This window comes from Scomber scombrus, chromosome 1 (genome assembly GCF_963691925.1).
Source record: "Scomber scombrus chromosome 1, fScoSco1.1, whole genome shotgun sequence".
NCBI lineage: Eukaryota > Metazoa > Chordata > Actinopteri > Scombriformes > Scombridae > Scomber > Scomber scombrus.
In genome coordinates this window covers 15,424,855-15,441,207 of record NC_084970.1, presented here as the reverse complement: position 1 = coordinate 15,441,207, position 16,353 = coordinate 15,424,855, and the positions used below count along the sequence as shown (strand labels likewise).

General features: G+C 41.8%; 1 protein-coding gene across 1 annotated transcript in view; it reads right to left on the bottom strand.

Annotated features, from left to right (window-relative positions):
* LOC133982449 (intersectin-2-like) overlaps positions 1 to 16,353 on the bottom strand; it is a gene marked incomplete in the record, with an annotated part of 32,843 nt that overhangs the window by 15,114 nt on the left and 1,376 nt on the right. The window contains 15 exon segments of the mRNA XM_062421504.1: positions 661 to 800; positions 1,107 to 1,194; positions 1,415 to 1,555; positions 1,728 to 1,877; positions 2,026 to 2,288; positions 2,369 to 2,457; positions 5,998 to 6,135; positions 6,427 to 6,490; positions 7,645 to 7,781; positions 7,928 to 8,030; positions 8,452 to 8,712; positions 8,902 to 9,074; positions 9,201 to 9,264; positions 9,429 to 9,521; positions 10,608 to 10,681. Of these exon segments, the coding sequence (XP_062277488.1) occupies positions 661 to 800; positions 1,107 to 1,194; positions 1,415 to 1,555; positions 1,728 to 1,877; positions 2,026 to 2,288; positions 2,369 to 2,457; positions 5,998 to 6,135; positions 6,427 to 6,490; positions 7,645 to 7,781; positions 7,928 to 8,030; positions 8,452 to 8,712; positions 8,902 to 9,074; positions 9,201 to 9,264; positions 9,429 to 9,521; positions 10,608 to 10,614 (1,911 nt within the window).

Sequence of the window (16,353 nt, the reverse complement as noted above, 5' to 3'; positions counted from 1 at the left end):
AGAGAGAATGACACAAGATCATTCATTGGATATGAAAACAGGTATGGGTAAAAATATTACTAATGGGTGCATTAAATCTCGGTGTGCCAGCTCGGAGGCATTAGTGTTGTTCATGCAGGCACATTGGCAAGACTCACTCAAACACCTACATGGAGATATCATTAATGTCATTGATGTCATTAGTTAGCCCATGTGCCTCTCTTATCATGACAACACAAAATGTAAAAGAGAAAGAGAAATGCGTGACTATGTCAGTCCCTCTCTGAAACAGAGCATACAATGGCATTGTATTCAGTCCATTACTGGAGAGAAGAAACTAAAATTTAGTTGAAATTTAGATGGAACAGTGAACACGGATCATTTAGTTACTAAATGATCTGTGTTCACTGTTCCATCTGTAAACACTGCCATGGCTATTAATGACCATTAAGGGGCCCTCAGACATGATGAGTGTATGAATGAGTTGTGCATTTTTTGTATGCCAAAAATGCACAATTTTTAAGATAGCCAAAACAGGAATGCTGTGATGAGTTTAGATTCTATGATTTACATGATCTTACAGACCTGTAGATATGCTCCATATATTTATTGCATCAGGCTCAATGTGAAAGTTTTGTGTGAAATGTTGTTTTGATTGCTCTACTTGTTTTTAATTCCTACCTGCATATCTTTGTGATACTGATCCATCTCAGCCAGTTTGGCAGCAGTCTCTTTCTCCAAAGCTTCCATCTGCTCTTTCATTTTCATACATGTCCCTTTTTTCTCTGTAACACTCAGCTTCAGGGTGGACATGGTCGTTCCTGCAAACACCAGAAACACAGTTTAATAAGCTACAATTTTCTCAGTGAAAAGATGTGTACTATTGGGAGCACTATGACACCAGGAGGGAGGTTTACCAAGTAAAAATTATATCCTCACTTATATGTAAAAAAAAAAAAAAAAAAAAATCACATGCATACATTTTAATTAGGATATTTTCCTGCTTTTTACTTAATTAATGTGCCTATTAACGTGGAGCTTTATTTTATTTATTTCTCCATTCACCCATTCATAGGTGCTGCTGTATTATTTTTCCTGGTGCTTTCAATTCATCAGTCAATACTAACCAGGCAGGTTATTTAGAGCCATGTTTTTGAGTTTCTCAGTCAGTCTCTTCTGTTCTGGAGTCAACTGGGACAACTTCCTCTGGAACTCCTGACCAAGAGGAAATGCATCAATAGCAACAAGAAATGCGTCATTGGAGGAAAATATTTGGGAAAACATTCATACATATTTTCTCAAGAAAGCAAAGACACACAAATGACAAAAAAAGATACAAATTACTTAATGACTCTTTGCTACTGTGGCCATAATAAAAACAATGAAAACTAATGGACAAAAAAATAACTCTTGTTACACACACACTCATACAGACCTCTAACTGTTTCTGCATGTTGTTAATGTCCTGTTGGCATGTGTCTGTCCTTTGATTGATCAGATCCAGCTCAGTCCTATGAAGCTTCTTCTTGTTCTGAAAGTCACGCAGTCGGTCTGAGATCTGACGATGCTTGTTACCCTGAGGTAGTAATGGAAAGAGAGTGAGAGACAGAGAGAGAGAGGATGAGAGAAACTACAAACTCTCCATAATGTGCACATGATGGGTCAGAGACAGCTGAGGGGAAATATAACATCAGTATGTAATGTACTGCAATGAAATAATCCCTTTAAAATTTCTCTACACCACTCACCACAGCCTCCAACTCCATCTCTAGACTCCTCTTTTTAGCTTTCAGTCTGATAATGTCATCCTGTTCCTGCTCCTTTTTTATTTGGAGCTCCCCTTGCCGCCTCCTCTCCCACTCCTCCTTCCTCTGGCGTTCCAGCTCCCGCTGCGCAGCCTGGAATGAACCCACATAGGAGACTGAAGTAAATATACATACGTAGAAGTGTGAACAGACATCTCACTGCATCGACTCTAAAGGAAACCACTCATAAATAAATTCATATATACAATTCATTCAGAGAGCTGTTAACGTGCTCCCTCACCTCTTTTCTCTGAATTTCTCTCTGACGCTCTTCTTCTTTCTGCCTCTCCAGCTCCCTCTGCCGCTCCAGCCTCCTCTCCTCCTCTTTCCTCCTCCTCTCCTCTGCCTCACGAGCCTCCTTCTCCCTCCTTTCTTGCTCCTCTCTCACCTTCTGAGCGCGTCTTTCCTGCTCTCTCCTCTCTGCATCAAGCAGCGCCTGTCGTCTTTTCTCCAGTTCGGCGTTCCCTCGCTGCAGGTTGGCTTTGAATTTATCCTCAAAGGTTACTGAAAATGGATGTTTATTTAATTAGGCAGTAAAATAAGACTAAACTTTCTGCGTTCGTGTTGGTAGTGTGAGTACTAACGGTTGGTCTTGACTTTCTGTGGAGGTTCTGAGTCCAAGTCATCAGTCAGAGCTGCATAGAGAGAAGAGCTGGATCCATTCACGGCACCCCTGGAATACAGATTTCACATAACTTATTTGACTTATTCACATTATTCAAACACTTTATAATCATATATAATCCATAAATGTTTTAAAAAACACACACTTATCAAGGGTATTTTTTAAATGTTATAATAATAATAATAATAATAATAATAATAATAATAATAATAATAATTAAAGCCGCAAGCGGCGATGGCGGGCCCTCGCTCACCCATGCCACCGCGGGGCCTGAGGCATGGCGGGGCTGTGGCGTGAAGCAGAAAGTGAGTAAAAACCTGGAAGGAGGCCAAAAATGCAATGTTTCGTTCATCCAGTAGGGGGCAGTCACAGGTAGTTACACATATGGTCTGGTGTGGTCTGGTGTGTTCAGGGCGGCCACTCATCAGTCATGTGAAGTTTGGAGTGAATTGGACAAAGCATGAAGGAGTTATGAGAGGTTGATGGTTCATCCACCAGGGGGCAGTAGAGTGTAACAAAACACAAGCGGTTGCGTTCAGGGTGGGACAGTGATTACACATGTGAAGTTTTGTGGAAATCGCACAATGATGATGTAAAATATGGCACTTCCTGTTTCCACTAGGGGGCGACACGAGTGAGATCGCCTATGAGCGAATGGAGACGTTGAGGTCGGCACCCTGGACCTGTGTACCAATTTTCATGATGATACGAGTTCAATAAAGCCATCAAAAAGCCAAACGTATTTTCATGGCGAGGAATTGATGGTCGCCGTGTCGCCACACGGACGCCATTACTCGTAGCTTCACAGTCTTCATAATGTAGCTTCACCAACTGGTTCTGAATGAAGTTGATGGGGCAAAGTATGTAATTTTAATGAATCTTAGTTAACTTCCTGTTACCACCGGGGGGCGCTATGAGTTACGTGGGAAGTTAATATATCGGGACGTTCAGGGCGGAGCCATCATCATGTCCAGCAAGTTTGAAGCTGATTGGATGAAGTATGTGGGCATGAGAGCCACTCGTATGTACATGGCGAGCACGCCAAAGTTAGTTGAGCCCTGGCAGACACGCCCTTTGACCTACGGATGCGCAGAGCACAACTTAAGCTCAGCTAGGTCTGGAGATGTTGCGTACCTAATTTGAACTTGATCGGGCGAGCGCTGTGGGAGGAGTTAATTTTAGGCGAGAAAAATCAAAACCAAAATGGCCGACTTCCTGTTGGGTTGAGGTCATGAGGTCAAGAGGCTTTTTTGCATATGTGGGTATAATACATATGTGTACCGAATTTTGTGAGCATAGGACAAAGTTAGCAAAATTCCCTATGGGCATTTTTGGACTTTGTAGGGGGCGCTATTCCGCCATTCTGCGTCGACCATGTGCGACCACCAAAAAATATCGAATTTCGGATGAGGCCGGACGTCCGTGCAAAAGTATAAGCATTTTCGCATTTGGGAAAGGGGCGAAATTGGGGCACGAAATGTCGGAAGAATAATAATAATAATAATAATAATAATAATAATAATAATAAACATTACAATTTCAATAGGGCTTTCGCCAGGCGACTTGCAGTCGCCGCTCGGGCCCTAATTACAATTTCAATAGGGCTTTCGCCAGGCGACTTGCAGTCGCCGCTCGGGCCCTAATAATAATAATAAACATTACAATTTCAATAGGGCTTTCGCCAGGCGACTTGCAGTCGCCGCTCGGGCCCTAATAATAATAATAATAAACATTACAATTTCAATAGGGCTTTCGCCGCTCGGGCCCTAATAATAATAAACATTACAATTTCAATATAGCATTTTTCCCCAGGGGTCTTCCATACCACATGATTACTTGATTACTTGATTACTTTGGGGTCACTTGCACTTTGGGGTCACTTGCACGTTGGGGCATGAACGAATTTCAATAGGGCTTTCGCCAGGCGACTTGCAGTCGCCGCTCGGGCCCTAATAATAATAATAAACATTACAATTTCAATAGGGCTTTCGCCAGGCGACTTGCAGTCGCCGCTCGGGCCCTAATAATAAACATTACAATTTCAATAGGGCTTTCGCCAGGCGACTCGCAGTCGCCGCTCGGGCCCTAATAATGATAATAATCATATTTATTTATTTTCAAAAACAAGTTTACAAAGTGCTTCACAGACATAGAAAACAGAGAATTCATAGCACAATTTCAAATTTAAAAAATAAATAAAAATCAATCAAATCAAAAATTAGAAGCCATTACATAAAAATTAGTTTTTAAAAGAGTTTTAAAAGATGCCATTTAGGTAGCTTGTCTGATTCACAGTGGAAGGTTATTCCACAGTTGTAAAGCCCTTATAGCAAAAGGCCCCACTGCCCTCTGTCTGCTGATGTGAGAGAACAGGCAGTGTTGTAAGGGGTGAGAAGATCGATAACATAAGAAGGGGCAAGGCTGCTGAGTGATTTAAAAACAAGCAATACAATTTTGAAGTCAATTCTAAACACCACAGGTAACCAGTGCAATGATAGCAAGAATAGAAGGAAATGTGCTTTGAGTTTTTGCAGGAGCCCTAGCTGCGGTATTTTGTACAAGTTGGAGTAGAATGAGTTACAAAAGCATGAATGACAGTTTGTGCATCGCTGAATGAAAAAAATGATTGAATCTTGACAGTACTACTGATTTGACAGGTGATTTAGAGATATTGCTAAAATGTTTAGAGAAGTCAAGATCTGAATCAAAGATTACTCCAAGATTTCTGGTCTCATGGGTGCCCTGCAAACCCTGGGAACCTAAAGTCTGACTTACATAATCAATCCCTGTGTGCTTTTGGTCCAAACACCATAACTTTAGTTTTGTCATTGTTCAGTATTAGGAAGTTACTGGACATCCAGGACCTTATGGCTGCATGACAGGCTGTGATTGAGGTAACTGAGCTGAACAAATAGATTTGTGTATTGTCTGCATAAAAACAGAAAGAAATATTTGAGATACAGAAACTTCACCCAGTGGTAACATGTAGATACACAACAGTAAAGGGCCAAGAAAAGACCCTTGAGGAACACCGCAGGGGATATTAACATAGCTAGAGGAGATCCCAAATAAATAGAGAAGGCTCTGTGACCCAGGTAAGATTTAAAGCAGTCTAGGGTAGTCCCAGTGTTCAAGTCAATCAATTAATATGACATGATCAGTTGTATCAAACACAGCAGAAAAGTCAAGCAAAAACAAAACCGTACAAATCTGACTGCGATACCAGATAAAATTAATAAAACATTAGAACAAAAAAACTTAAATGTCTCAAATCTCTCAATAGACGAGACTTTATTGGACATAAGAAGGCTGAGAGTTAATGGTCCTAAATAGCAGCTTGGAGTTGTGAGGATTTGCAGCAATAAGATGTGAGAAATATTTTGACCTTTCTTCCTTTACGGTGTTGTTAAGCTTTCCATTTCCACTCAGCACTTCTTCATGCCCTTCTAATGCTGCAGTCATCAACTCATGATGGTGGTTTTGTTAAAGCAGGACAGGCTTTAAACATTTTAAAGGCAGCTACAGTGTCCAGAGGAAGAATATCGCTGTATGAATCGAGCAGCCAGTGAGTCATATAAGTGCACCTACCTTTGTGAGGGTGGTACCAGCTCAGTTGGCAGTGTAAGCGGCAGTGGTTGTCCATATTTCGCCATGTCTACGAGATGCATTGCCAGAATAAACTCCTCAGCTCTTAACTTGCCGTCCTTATCCACATCGGCCAAAGTCCTGCGGGACAGTTAGAAATTGTAGATGAAAGGTTTTTACTTGATTGAGCACAGGAATATTTACTGATCAACTTTAAACACAGTAGAATTACATTCAGGAGAGAAAGGTACAAGGAAATATTTTGCCCCTTTAAGAGAACTTAAGTCTTCTGTGTGATATCATTGAGGATTGGAAGGACGTTTCTTGATTCCGGCTACCAAAACTGACTTTGGCTTTTGAGAACAACACTATGTATCAATCATAAGTCATGCACAGACACAAACATGCATACAATCATGCAGATATTCTCACCAGATGGAGGCCAGTTGTGTCTGAGTCAGCATTGTGGTTGCCATGGCACTTCTCACCTGCTGACCTGGAAACAAGATTGACAGAAAGTCATAGATTTGAGCGCAAATGTATAAATGTATAAATATATAAAAATGTATAATGTGTAATGGTACAGATGTGTGGGTGTAGAGGAGGAAGGAAGAGGTGAAGGGTGTGTGCATTTAAGGACTGTTGTAATGTGCACCGATTTACATATGAAACTTAATTTAAAATGTGGCACATCAACTGATGGCCATCTCATACAACCACACAGCTGGTTTTCAAGACTTTTCAACCCTCATTTATCTTCCCCTCCCAAATTTACCTTTGGGAGGGGATGGTGATCAGAGGATTGTGAAAGCATTAACAATGGTCAGTCTTAGGTTCATTTAACAGACAGCTGTTGTCCACTTTGTGAGAGAAACATGGATCTGTATGCCAATATCTACAAAAACATTGAGCCAAGAGCTTAAAAAAAATAGAATATTAGAATATTAGAAATAAGGCATCCATGTAATTTATTTAATGTGCTGAGTCACAGTAGTGAGGATATTATCTCTAGGTGTTTTTAAAGTGAGTGAAAAAGTGTGTGTATGCCCAATTATTGTTTGACTGCATGGCTAATTCAAGAGAACAGGTCCAGCAAGTCCTGCAATAACAGAACGAAAGGGCAAATGCATACTTGCCTGAGTGTGTGCCCTTTTTTTTTTTTAATCTTTGAGAAAACACATTTGAGCTGAAAACTAGTGTTGTGAGGACATTTATGCTGGTCCTCACAACTTTAAAGGGCAATTTGAGGGGTAAGGGTTAACTTTGTTTTAAGGTTAAGGTTAGAATTGGGTTTAGGTTCAGTTTGGGGTAAAGGTTGGGTTTAGGCATTAAGTTGTGATGGTTAAGGTTAGGGGTAATGGGTTAAGAAATGCATTATGACAATGAGTGTCCTCACAAGGATTTAAAGATAAGCGCGCGTGTGTGGTTGTGTGTTGAGAAATTGTCTGAACACACCCGTAACTGTTCGAGACACAGCCTCCACTTCCTTAAGTATGGCGTAATACACATTGAAAAAAAAGGGGGAGGCTACTGATCTATGAAATCAGTGGCTGTTGTTCCTGAACATCCACGCCTGCATACCACACATCGTTTGGTTTTGTATGACCTACACACTGTACATACATATACACGCAAACTAACACAACATACCAGTGAGGTATCCAGTCATCATTTTATCCAAGCTGTTGAACTGCTGCCTGTATTTGAGTCTGGATGCATGTGGCACAGCCCAGTCACTGGGACCAGCAACCATTGGGGACATCATGGAGGGGGACGAGGAAGTGGAGCTGGAAGACAACCAGTGACAACAAAAACAAAAATCATCTGAATACACCAAACTTCAGGAAGACAAAAGACAAGATAAATGAGACACTGATTGTGCAAAAGGGGAAATTGCTTAAGGTTTCAACATTTCTGTTTATGTGTGTGTTACCTGCTAGATCCCAGGTCTAGCAGCGATGAGGCCTTGCTTATACCAACAGAAGTAGAGGAAAGTCCCAATGGAGAGGAGAAGGGGGATGCAGATAGAGGTAGGCCTGTAAAGGATAAGCACACACATATCCATTACATACATTTCTATAATTATTTGCAGTATTTTGAGGACATTTTATTCTAATCATCAACCACAACTGTAAAACTATAAGGCTGCTGGAGAACGAAAGAAGTTTTCAGGAAGGGAAGAGGAGCCTTACAGTGGCTTTGTAATATATAGTGATCCATTCACTGCTGTCACCTTGTCAAGGACAGAGAAGCTATTTGTATGTAGATGAGACAGAGAAACCTGACTCTGCAAGACCAAACCATAACTCATTGGTTGCTGTGTTTTCCTTTTTCCTCATTTTTCCAAAAAGTGCCATCATCTGCACTCACTTTTTTTTTTCAAAGCAGTAAAAGATAACACAACAGTACAGCAGAGGAAACAGATAAACAAAAGTTAGAAAAGAGAATCTTCTGTACCAGTGGCCAAAGCTCCAGCTGAAAGTGGCTGGAGAAGTCCCATGGTGCCATTTGGCAGGGTGGCGTTTCCCACGGTGGGCATTAGGGGCCTGGTGGGGGTAGAGGCTATTAGAGGACTCAGGCCTGTTGCTGTAGGAACCAACGGGGTGAGGCCTGTCATTGGTGTCAAAGGTGAGAGTCCGGGGGTCGCTATGGCGATAGGAGTCATCATGGAAAGGTTTGTCCCTGGCATCATGGACATGTTAGGCACAGATATGGTACCTAGGTCACACGCACAGACAGAGAAGAGTGAGTTATTCTATTACATCTTTCAATCTCATGCTGTGTGTTGATGTCTGTCTTTAGTTGTTTGCAATTGTAATTCATTTTTTGAGTGTTTAAGCTAAAGTAAACAAATATGACAATAAAGTTACTAACTAACAACTACATGTGCAGAGTGTAATACTGTACCATAGGGCGGGTTGGGGTTAGTGAGGCTGGGAGCAGGCACTGGCGGCTGCTTCATGATGACCGGCAGTAACACTGGGAGTGATGTACCCTGGAGTTTTAGCTTTATGAGCTTCATAGCGATGGAAAACTCCAACCTGTCCATCTTCCCATCTTTGTTCATGTCAGCCAAAGCCCTGAGAGCGAGACGAAAACAGAGAGAAGAGTGTTAATAATTTATAAAAAAATATACATTTTTAGTTAGAGAGAGAAGCCATCACAAAAAATGAGTATGTATGAAAGTTAGAGTGTGTGTTTCTCACCATATCTCAGCCAAAACTGCAGCAGGCAGCCCTGATTGGAGGAAAAACTTCCTGGCTTGCTCCCCTATAGAAAGAGCCAAAAAGGGTTGAGAGAGAAAAACAGATGGATATTCAGAGGGATGTTTGTGTGTTTAAGTGTGTGTATATTGTGCCTGTGTATGAATACCATATTGGGAAATTGTTGTTGATGGCTGTGGTGAAACAGGCAGTATCCATTTGTGTACGTACCTGAAACGTAGCCCATTGATGGGGAGAGGGTGTCAAACTTCTGATCATGTTTGACCCTCTCATCTGGAGTGATCGCCCATATATTTGCACCACCTGAAGAGAAAATGGAAGAAGGTGGGGGAAAAAAGATGTCATGGGACAGATAGATTTTAAGGATGATGTGAAGCATTGGACATACTATATTATACTACACTATACTATAATGAGATGAATACCGACTGGTCTAAGAAGCAGAGCTATCACATGTTGCTCAATAACATTTTTATATTAGTTAATGTCAAATATGAAGTAAAAATCTGGGCCTCAGAGGTGGAGAGGTAAATTCATCAAAGGCCGTTTACCTTCTTACTGTTTAAATAAATCACATGTGTAAATTACTCACAGACAGAATCTGAGCAAAGCAAACAAGCATACACAGCATTTTAAGACAAATAAATACGCGGGAAGACAGTACAAACACACACGCGCAAGAGGAGAGAGAATCCCAAAGCTAGCGTCAGTGGTGGAGAAGTGTTGGGAATGCTCTGATATTGAAAAATTGATAATGAAGCTCGGAGCTGCCAATGAGGCTGTCACTGTTCAAACAGGAAGGCAAAACGAGTTCACCCTTTAATCAAAATTTACCCAATCAAGGCTGACTACACATCAGTGTTTACGCCACATTCCATCAGCAGATACAGTGAATGGACAGTTAAACAAAGCTGTCAAAAGATATGGAAACAACATCTTTATGACCACAGAGCACAACAGCTGTACTGGACAGCTGTGGTGGTCCGCCTACTATCTTTGGGATTTGTGGTCTTAATAAGGGTTATCTCACTCTCAGTTCTTTCTTTCTCTATGAACATGACAAAGTTTTGACCACAAACCTTTTTTTTTAACCTAACCCTAACCCTAACTAGAGTAAGGACATCTCACACACAAAGAAATAATTTACTACAACAGACTGTGACAGAGCTAAGAGGAGTGTATTCAGACAGACACAGATGCACGTGCAGCCACACACATGCAGCCACAAACACACACAGACTGGGAATTCTTACTAGAACTAGCATTGTATTGGCCTCAGCAGATCTGCAGAGCCAAAAAAAAAGAAGCAAACACACATACACACATGGCCACGTCTGGGCCTGAACCACTCCTTCACACACCCACTCACACAAACTGCAGTGGTCTTACCATTCATATTTGCAGGTGGCAGAAACAGAAAGGGGGAACTCCCGGTGGCGTCCTCAGCTACTGCTCGCAGCCATCTGCAAAACACACAGACACAGGCCAGTCATCAGTCAATACTGCAGCTAAGACAGGACAGCACTGCCACTAGAGAGAGAGAGAGAGAGAGAGAGAGAGAGAGAGAGAGAGAGAGAGAGAGAGAGAGAGAGAGAGAGAGAGAGAGAGAGAGAGAGAGAGAGAGAGAGAGAGAGAGAGAGAGAGAGAGAGAGAGAGAGAGAGAGAAAGAGAGAGAGAGAGAGATTTTTTGGTCAGTCAGCAGAGTCTAACAGGGCTTCTCCTGTTCTCTTCAGTCAGGAGCACTCTGGCTGCATCCCAAACCTTTGAAACACACTGGGACTGTTCCAATACTATCCAATCTGCCTCTGTAGAGACCAGAGACCACTGCAATACATACAAGCTAAACACATTAACACTCATAAAAAGACATTTACACTCACTGTCCAGATACGTATAAACCCTTGTCCATTGCTTTGCTGTGTGTTGAGAAACTCACGCATTGCAAAGGTTTATCCACTATGGGTTATCTCCAAGATAGTTAACATTTTGTTGAAGTTGTGTACACTTTTGGGATTGCCAACAAAAAAAAACGAGTCCTGTCACCCATGATCACGCCCCAGGTCTGTTACACCATGGTTTTAACTCAAACTTGTTGAGTCATGCATATTAGCGTTATTGTGGCATAAACCAGTATGTAGAGGGAGGGCCCACCTGTTCTGCAAATAATGGGGTTTATAGGGTTTAGGTTCAAGCATGGGAGGCGCCAGGTTTCTCCATTTTCTGATACATTTGATCAGTTTACTGCACTAAAGGAAAGAGGTACGGATCAATGTGTTTAGATGACGTGTACTAATACACTGTATATTCTGTCAAGACTTAGTCCGCAATTTCTGCAACTTTTTGTGTTTTTTTAAAATAGCATTTCTTGTAGAGGTTGGGGTCATGTTTGTGGTGAGTTAAAACATGGTACATGCTCAAGAGTGCATGTCCACAGAATACATTTACCTTATTGGTGCTCCTTGTTGACAAAAAGGCCAGAAACTTGTATCACACTGTATCAACCAGCATATTTATAGGTCTCATCTGTGACTGTGGCACTGTTCCACCTATTGAAATACAGCCACCACAAAACATGACTTGTTTGGATTTAAAACACTATCGCTGTGGAATGAATGGTGTGAACTTCAGGCGGTCACAGTGCTGTATGCGTAATAGGCCATATGTGGGAGGAGGACAACATTTTACATGTTTCATTTAAGAAACTATGTGAATAAATGCAATGCAACATTGAAAATAATGCTAATAATGTCTTTAATTTACTTGAAAGCAAATCTGTTGTATTTTTAAGAACAAATGAACACCAGGAACACTGAAATAGAATAGCTTTCACATTCACTAAATTACTGGCATGCGCAGCACCTGCTTCCTCCGTCTTTATCTCTCCCCCATCAGTCAGCGAGACTCACATGATGAAGTCCGCGGGAGGAAAAGGAGGAGAGAAATTCCAAAGTTTTTGCTCAACACTTCCTGACCGGTAACCAACGGACACAAGCATTTCCTCATCCACGGTTAGGTCAGGTGACAGGAAGTGAGCGTGGATTTTGGCAGAGTGACAGCTTTGGCTGAACCCAAATGTCCGGACTTGCCGACTTTGATGTCACATTCCCGGGAAGGCTGGGAGTGCAGAGGGCTGTCCAAACCCCAAATTCAACTAGTCCACAAGAAACTTCAAGCAGACTCTGTGATGGGTGTCAGAATCCGCTTGAGTTGCATGCAGACTTCACTCAGAAAATTACCCAGAATCCTGCAGCAACAGTGTTAACAGTGTGTTGTCATCAATAATAAAACAGCAACTATCATAATAATGATCAGCTGTGTAAAATATTGTAATGTAGTGAGGTATAACGTACACACAATGTCATCGTCCTGGAGCTTTAATAATGTGGGTTTGTTTATTATAACCTGGTAAAGTAGACGGGCAAAGGTTGGTTTGACCATCTACAATGTGAAGGTCCTCAGTTGAGAACCGTTCAGACCAACACTTTCAAATGAGATTTCAGTTTATCTCTGAGACGAGACTGAAGATCTCATGTATCCACAGAGTGACAGTGAACACATCATAGCATGTATGACTGAAGTCCGAGAGGGCTCAGTTCCCAAGTCTGGAGGGTGGACATTTGGATTCAGCCTTTGACGTCCCTGAAAATATGACTTGGCATCAGAGGAAGAGAGAATTACAGACTGACAAGTGATTTTTTTTAAGAGGCATTATGACTGATGACTGACTGGCTGAGAATAGCTTTGTGTAGGAGAAGATGAATGAGATAAGAAATAAAGGATGACAGGGGAAAAAAAGTGAATGAGAGTGAACGTGTGAGGTTACTGTAGATGCGGTCTGATCAATGCTCTCACAAGGGCGGAGAAACAGCAAGGGACGACTAATCTTCTGCCTGCCATCTGTCGTCCTCCCTCTCTCCTTCCTCTCCTCGGTCAAGTCCTTCTCTCCTTCAGCCTCAGTTATCATCCTTCCCTTCATTTACTTTTTTTATTCTGCTCTTCTTTACACATTAACTTCATGAACTACTGCAGTGTGTGAATATGAATTGTGACCACTCTGGTGTTGTAAAGTTTAGTGGATAATTTATTTAGTTTTAAAAAGGTTTAAAGCTCTTTTAAAAGAACATACATGGATCCATTTTAACACACATAAATGTGTCAATACACCAGCTGAACTTTGGTCAAGCTCATGTCATGCAATGGGACCTCTGGTAATGTGATTATAATGAATAAGTGAGAGATAGCAGTAGACTTGAAATACTGTCGGCTTTACGGTTTACTGTTTACACACACACACACACACACACACACACACACACACACACACACACACACACACACACACACACACACACACACACACACACACACACACACACACACACACACACACACACACACACACACACACACACACACACACACACAAATATGGTCTCTGTCTCAGCAGAAGCCGTGAGCTTCTATATGAATACAGCCGAGGCAGTATAGTGATAAACCCACTGAAGTAGAGTCGGGTTGAGGGTCAGCTCACAAAGAAATCAGAAATGATTTCAGCAGTGACACAGGACCAGAAAACAAACTGAAAACAAGGTTGGAATATATATGATGGGCCTGCACTTTTCATCACCTCACCTCAGAGAAAATCCTTTCAAAACTCACTGTGAAGTTTGGACGGTCGGCCTGTGTAACATGTTGAGACTGGAAACCGGAATGTGTTCAAGCCTGCTGATGTGCCCATGAGCAAGACACTCATTTCCACCCGGCTCTATTTATACCACTCTGTGACAATAATTTATACTACAAGGAAGCACAAGATGCCTACACTCAAATCTCAGTTAGTGTCTGTCATTTCAGGAGAGTTTGATTATTCTTGGACAGCACAAGCCTAAAATAGCATTGTGTTTTCCTGCTTTTCCAAGACCTGGACCCACACTGAGAACATGTAAACGCATCCTGGAGCTCAGACTCATCCTCTTACTGTTGTCATGTAGTAGACTACACAAATAGATATGACTCAGAAATTCCCAACCTGTGGTATAAGTAACAAGCATGGCAACATTCAAGTACACAGAGTATTTAGTTATTAACAGAAGTCAATACTTAAACAAAGTGTAACAATCTCGTCCATCATCAACACCTGGAGTGATGTCACAACTAAAATACTGTGACATTACTGGTCTAATCGGGACTGGGACTGACAACCAAAATAAATCTCTATTACAGCACATTTATTGGGGGTCATTATGGAGCAATCACAGATAGGAAGCTATTACCTATTTCTGCTAATCAAGTTTATAGTTACTCTTGTTTTTCTGTGAATAGGAACAATATTAAGTCTTAAAAGCAGATAACAATTCTCAAACTTCTTTGGCCTGTACACTTCCTTTTTAGACTAAAAACGAAACTACTACGCCCCGTCAATCACTTCATCCTGAACCCTACGGCCTGAGTGGAGTGTGGCGTTCAAATAAAACACCACACTTCCTGTGGTCTATCTTTTCATCCATGGCCCGGATATCAGACCTCAGCTGCTTCAGTTCAGTTTTGGTCGTCATTGAAAGAACATTTCAGTCCCTCAGTTGATATACACACACACAACACTGCAGGACTGTTGGATAAATAGCCTGGCTGTCACTGACCTCATTTGTTTCAGTACATTTTAATAATGCAGCTTGTTGACATGTGGGCCTACATTTAAAATAAGGACATAAAGACTGTATTAAAGGCCCAGACAGAGATGGATGAAACTGAATCACACTACTACCTCATTCTTTAAAAAAAAAGTTTCTCTCCGATATCCATGTGTCATTGTACATTAATATCTGCGTCCTTTCCCTAAATCTACAACCAGTAGTGTGACCCTGGCCTGTCCTCATCCCTCCTCTGTTCAGAAACCAGCACCGCCCGGCCGGCTAGTGTTGTTCTAAGAAATGATTGATTTTCAGCAGCCTCGCTCGCTGACCTCACACCAATGACATCAACTCCATCCGCAACGTTGTCCCTGCCCTGTGACTCTCTCTTTCCCTCTTTGTGTCTGTTATCTGTACATACAGTAAAATCACCCATGCTCACTATCTGTCTCCTCGTGCCCCTCTCTCTCTATATTTCTGACTGTGGATCTTCCCTGTTCCTTCCCACTACAGTGCAGACTTTTTTCACGTAGCAGAAAAAAAAGCACAGGTTTTACTAATAACATTAATGATGGCCTGGCTCCATTTCGGTGTCCCACTATGCAAAGCCAGCGAGCCAGCGTGCACAATAAAAGGGCCCTAAAACCTGCAAATGTGAAATGAACACCGCCGTGATTCATGTGATTAACTACACATGCTATGACCTGTTAAAATTGTCTCTCATGAAAAAGATCTAAAGAGGTTACATCTCAGCACAGCACACACAATGCAAAGGCCTTTTACAAGTGTTTCAGATTGAGTTTGATTAATGCTGTTTCTGTTCTGTTTTGTTAAGGGGCAAGGCCGGCCTCTCTGTCCTGAGCTCTGATTTGCCCCGCCCTGGTTTGTCCATACTGTGTATCAGGATACGACAGGACTGAAGAAAGCTCTCTGATAAACTCTGAAATATCAACAAGACTTATTCATACTGTGCTGTGTCTATATATATATGCATGTGTTACGTCATCGTCTTCATAGGTCAGAGGTCAGCTACGGCTAACAGGCTGTGAGTCTTATGTCTTGATGATGCTTTAGACTGGTGGATGTTTGCATATATGTGGGTTAAACCCGGTTGATCAGTTGAAGGAGTCTATAATCACATAATAGTTGTGGAGGAAAATTAAGTCTGGGAGTATGTTCACTACGATAAAGACGGACAGAAAGGTGTGAGGACATAAAAGGAGGGGAAACTGACGAGTCTGTAACATTACTGGCAGTGACAGACACTGCTGGTAATGCTGAGTTGTTATTCGCCAAGCGTCCTGTTCCAAAACTGAGCTACTGTGTGTGCATGACTGTAAATGTGTCACTGTGTGTGAGAGCAAAGATGCACAAGCACACTTCTTGAACAGCTGCACATGGACTCACACCGTTGAGACCGCTGCAATACTTGCTGGCTTTGATTACATGTAGAATCTCCCTTTTTCTGACAGAATGAGTGGATACTCCCCATCCTCTGTAGGCTC